General features: G+C 50.2%; 1 protein-coding gene across 1 annotated transcript in view; it reads right to left on the bottom strand.

The window, feature by feature from the left end:
- Nucleotides 1–4,867, bottom strand: part of LOC119595504 (sialidase-like) — a gene marked incomplete at its 3' end in the record, with an annotated part of 9,820 nt that extends 4,953 nt beyond the window's left edge. Inside the window, exons 1-2 of the mRNA XM_037944631.1 lie at nucleotides 4,802–4,867; nucleotides 2,036–2,467 (exon numbers count right to left, since the gene is read on the bottom strand). Coding sequence (XP_037800559.1) covers nucleotides 2,036–2,467; nucleotides 4,802–4,867 — 498 coding nt within the window. The remainder of the gene's footprint in view (nucleotides 1–2,035; nucleotides 2,468–4,801) is intronic.
- Between the last annotated feature and the right edge of the window lie 133 nt (nucleotides 4,868–5,000).

The following is a 5,000-nucleotide window of genomic DNA, read 5'->3' as shown; positions in this document are numbered from 1 at the left end:
TGCAGGCCAAATTCCCGACCTGCTCTCCGCTTTGTCTCCTCATCGCCCGCCAGTTAATCTAGAAAACAGGCCACAATGTATGAATGATTATGGAGTGCTCGAATTTGCTCTTGGTCAAATGTTAAATTGTTCCCTTTCCCCCCTCCGACACCTTTTTTTTAATTCTTTTTCTTTCTTTCTTTTCCTTTCTATCTCTTTCTTTTTTTTCTTGTTATCTCGTTTTTTTCTGTTTCTTTTTCCTTCCTTGTTATTTTCTTTCTTTCTGTATGTCTTTCTCTTTTTTCTTGTTAGCTTGTTGTTGTTGTTTTGTTTCTTTTTTTCTTCCTTGTTCTATCTTTTTTTTTCTTTTTTTCTTTCTTTTTTTTTGGGGGGGGGGTACGCAGGTTTAGGGAGAGAGGGGGGGGGGGGGAGAGGGAAAGATCATTGATTAAATGGGTGTTGAGGACAGTGACCGAAGCATGCAGTGTTGAGGAACAGCTAGTCTGGTAACGCTTTTGAGATTTTTTTTGTTTCTTTTCGTCTGTCTTCATTTCGTTCTTTCTTCCTCTCTTTTGTCGCGTCTGTTGTTTCTCCTTTTCTTATTTTTTTTCTCTTCTTTTCTCTTCTCTTTCCCTCTCTTCTCTTCTTTGCTCTCCTCTCCCCTCCTCTCTTCCCCTTTCCCTCTTTTCCCCTCACCCTCTTCCCCTTCCCCTTCCCCTCTCTTCTCCTCTCCTCACCTCAGTGTGAGCAGAACAAGCAGAATTAGCAGGACGAGCAGGACTAACAGTGTGAGCAAAACGATCAGAACGAGCACAATTAGCAGGTCGAGCAGAACGAGCAGGTAGAGCAGAACTGGCAGGACGGGCAGGTCGATCAGAACGAGCAGGAAATGAAGGTCGAGCAGGACGGGCAGGTCGAGCAGGTCGAGCAGGTCGAGCAGGACGGGCAGGTCGAGCAGGCGAAGGGCCCCTCCGGCGCGGCCCACCTTGGCCATTCGCCGACCGGAGTGTTTTCACGTCGCTCGGCCGGATCGCTTCCTCTCGTGTGGATGGATATTTGCGGATGTTTGGCGTTCGTGTCCCTCTGGTCCTCTCTCTCTCTCTCTCTCTCTCTCTCTCTCTCTCTCTCTCTCTCTCTCTCTCTCTCCTCTATCTACTCCTCTCTCTCTTATCTCCTCTCTCTCTCGCTCTCTCTCTCTCTCCTCTCTCGTCTTCTCTCGTCTCTCTCTGCTCCGTCTCTCATCTCCTCTCTCTCATCGCTCGCTCTTCCCTCGCTCTCGCGCTCTTTCGTCCCGGCAGTGTCCTTGGCTCGGTTCGGTGCTGGTTTTTGGGGGGGCGTGTGGTCTCCCGCTTCTCTCCTCAATGCTCCTCAGCGCGCCGTTTCGCGCCTCTCCTTCCGCAATTCGTCGTCTCCGCTCCTCTCTCTCCTCGCCTGCTCCTCGCCTCTCCTCTCCTCTCCTCTCCTCTCTCTCGCTCTCCGCCCTCTCCGCTCGCGCTGCGCGTCGCTCTCTCTCCGCGCGCGTCTCTCTCTGGTCGCGGCGCCCCCACCCACTTTTTACAAGAAGATGGGGAGAACGGGAAGAGGGGGGGAGGGGGTAGAGGGACTGGATTAAAGGGCGAAGTGGGAGAAGGCGAAAGAAGAATAAGAAGGAAATCGAAGGGAATAGGGGAAGAGAAAAGGAAAATCGAACCAAAAAGAAAGCGCAGTTTTCCACCGGCCTTTCCTTCCTCGTCCTCCTCTTCCCCTCCTCCTCTTCTCCTCCTCCTCCTCCTCCGCAGGGTAAAGAGGAGGGAATCTTAGATAAGTAGTAAGAAGACATAGATACGCTGTTAACAAGCCCAGCTGCCGTCAGGAGGCGGCGCTAACAGCCTCGTTACGGGCGCGGGTAAACAAAAGCATCCCTGAGCGGGTGATAACGGCGCCGCCCATTCAACCGATGGTCTTGACAATTTCACTCTTCCGTTGCCGTTGCTGTTGGGCCAGACGCGGGCGGGGGGGGGCGGATGGCGGAGTGGGTGGTGGAGGGGGCGGAGGGGGGGGTGGCGGTGGAGGGGGCGGAGTGGGCGGTGGAGGGGGCGGAGTGGGTGGTGGAGGGGGCGGAGTGGGCGGTGGAGGGGGCGGAGTGGGCGGTGGAGGGGGCGGAGGGGGCGGAGTGGGTGGTGGAGAGGGCGGAGTGGGCGGTGGGAGGGGGCGGAGTGGCGGTGGAGGGGGCGGATGGCCGGTGGAGGGGGCGGAAGTGGGCGGTGGATGGGGCGGAGTGGGCGGTGGAGGCGGCGGAGTGGGCGGTGGAGGGGGCGGAGTAGGCGGTGGAGGGGGCGGAGTGGGTGGTGGAGGGGGCGGAGTGGGTGGTGGAGGGGGCGGAGTGGGCGGTGGAGGGGGCGGAGTAGGCGGTGGAGGGGGCGGAGTGGGTGGTGGAGGGGCGTGGTGTCGCTTTGGCGCTGCTGCTGACGAGGGGCGAAGGGCGCGGGGAAGCTCTCTTGTCAGTGGCCTTGTCGATGTACGTTTGTTTGATTTGTGTGTGTTAGGCTGCGTGCTATTGTATACGTACATACACACAGACAAAGATGCATACATACATGCATGCATACATGCATTCGCGTGTGTATGTGTGTGTGTGTGTGTGTGTGTATGTTGTGTGTTTTGTGTGTGTTTTTTTATAATAATATATATATTATATATAATTTATATATATATATATTATATACTTATCTAGATATATATATGTTATATATGATTGTGTGTGTGTGTGTGTGTGTGTGTGTGTGTGTGTGTGTGTGTGTGATGTGTGTTGTGGTGTTGTGTGTTGGTGTGTGTGTATTTTTGTGTGTGTGTGTGTATGTATTTACACCACACACCACCCACACACACCACACCCACACACACACCACCACACACACACCCACCCACACACCCACCACACACACACCACTCATATATATACATTATTTATATATACTATTATAATATATATATAATTATATATTATACACACACCACCCACACACACCCACACCACACCACAAACACACACCCACACACACATCACCAAACACACCAACACACACACATTTCATAATATATATTAGATTATTATATATTTAATAAATTAGATATTATTATAAATATATATATATATACATATTATATATATATGTCTGTATATATTCCCTCCCCCCATCCCTTCCCCCTCACACCCCCTCCCCTCAAAGCGGGGGGGGAACCGAAACTTTAATATTCTTGTTGAACACAGTCACCGGGGAAATCCGATATCACCGAAATGATCAAATAGAATACATACATATGGCTGTATATTCAAAGTTTCTCGTGTTTCAGTCTCTCTCTCTCTCTCTCCCTCCTCATCTTCTCTCTCTCTTCCTCCTTCCTCCTCTCTCTCCCTCTCTCTCTCTTCTCGTATCTCTTCCGTCTCTCCTCTTCTCTCTCTCTCTCTTTCTTTCTCTTTCCCTTTCTCTTTCTCGCCCTCCCTCCCTCCTTCCTCTTCTCCTTTCCCCCTTCCTATCTTCCTCCCTCTCCTCCCTTACTTTCTCTCTCTTCCTGCCACCTCCTTCTCCTTCTCCCTCTCCCACCTTCTCCCCTCCCCCCTCCTTCCTTCTCAATCTCTCTCTCTCTCTCTCTCTCTCTCTCTCTCTCTCTCTCTCTCTCTCTCTCAATCTCCCTCCCTCTCTCTCTCTCTTTTATTCACTTTCTTTAGTTTTCTTTTTTATCCGTTTATGGCTTTTCCCCGTCTAAAGTCTTGCCCTGTCCGGGTTCTCGCACTCTGGAATGGGAGTGCGTCTCCTCAGATGGAGTCCAGAGTAAGTTGCAGGGGCGTTATGCAAACATAAACACGCATTGGAGTCTTCACCGGGGTAGGACTTTGGGGGGGGAGAGAGGGGAGGGGAGAGATAGGAGGAGGGAGGGATTTGCCTCCCTGCTGGAAATTGTTTGGATTTTAACTGGGATGTCTTGTTTTGTTTGTTTGGTTGTTGATTTTTGTGTGTGTTTTTGTTGATTTGTTTATATTTGTTTTGTTATGTATATGTATTTTTTTCTTCTTCTTTTTCATGTGATTTAGGTCCGTTTTTTATACCCTGTATAAGTACGTTCCTTAGACGTAAGATACATCAATTTCTGGACAGATATTTATACCTCGCGTACATGTTAAACTTCCCCCTTTATCTTCACCGTCTCAAGTATTCCCTGACTTTATTTTCTAAATAGTTCTCCTCAAATTAAGCTTTCCCTTCAACTACGCTGCTATCAGTCTCCGAACTGCGTCCCTAAACTTCTCTCACAAAACTTCAGGTGGTAACTAACCTCGCAACTCCACATGGTAACAGCTAGTGCTTAAGAATACTTTATGTCCTGCCGCGTTTGATGTTGATAACAGCAATTGCGTGTTCTGCCGGCGGTGGTCCTCATGCGCCGCCGTCCACAGCCTTTCGGAAGTGGTGCGTTTGTCTGCCTGTGTGAATGGCCTCACGAATCAACACTCGGGAGGTTATGCGTGGGTGCTGCGGGCCAGACCGATCCTTATGGCAGGTCGTGTGTGTTCGAGTGGTCTCTCTCTCTCTCTCTTTCTATCTATCTTTCTCTATCTCTATCTATTTATTTATCTATCTATATATCTCTCGCTCTCTCTCTACCTCTACCTCTTTCTCTCTCTAGCTCTCGCTTTCTCTTCTCTCTCTTTCTCTCTCTCTCTCTCTCTTTCTCTCTCTCTCTCTCTCTCTCTCTCTCTCTCATTCTCTCTCTCTCGCTCTCTCTCTCACTCGCTAGCTCGATCTTCCTAGCTTTATAGCCTCCCTCCTCCTCACACATTTACCAATATCTTCACACTAGCGCACACCCTCACATACACCCTAACACCATCCATCCCACACACCCACATCCTCACCCTCACACACACCCTCACTCACCGTCACACACACCCTCACTCACCCTCCCTACCTCATCACACCCTCATCACACCCTCACACCTTTACACCCTCACACCTTTACACCTTCACACTCCTACATCCTCA

Source organism: Penaeus monodon, chromosome 36 (assembly GCF_015228065.2).
Source record: "Penaeus monodon isolate SGIC_2016 chromosome 36, NSTDA_Pmon_1, whole genome shotgun sequence".
In the NCBI taxonomy this organism is placed as follows: domain Eukaryota; kingdom Metazoa; phylum Arthropoda; class Malacostraca; order Decapoda; family Penaeidae; genus Penaeus; species Penaeus monodon.
Note: the sequence above shows the minus strand (reverse complement) of the source record. Positions and strands in the feature narration are given on the sequence as shown.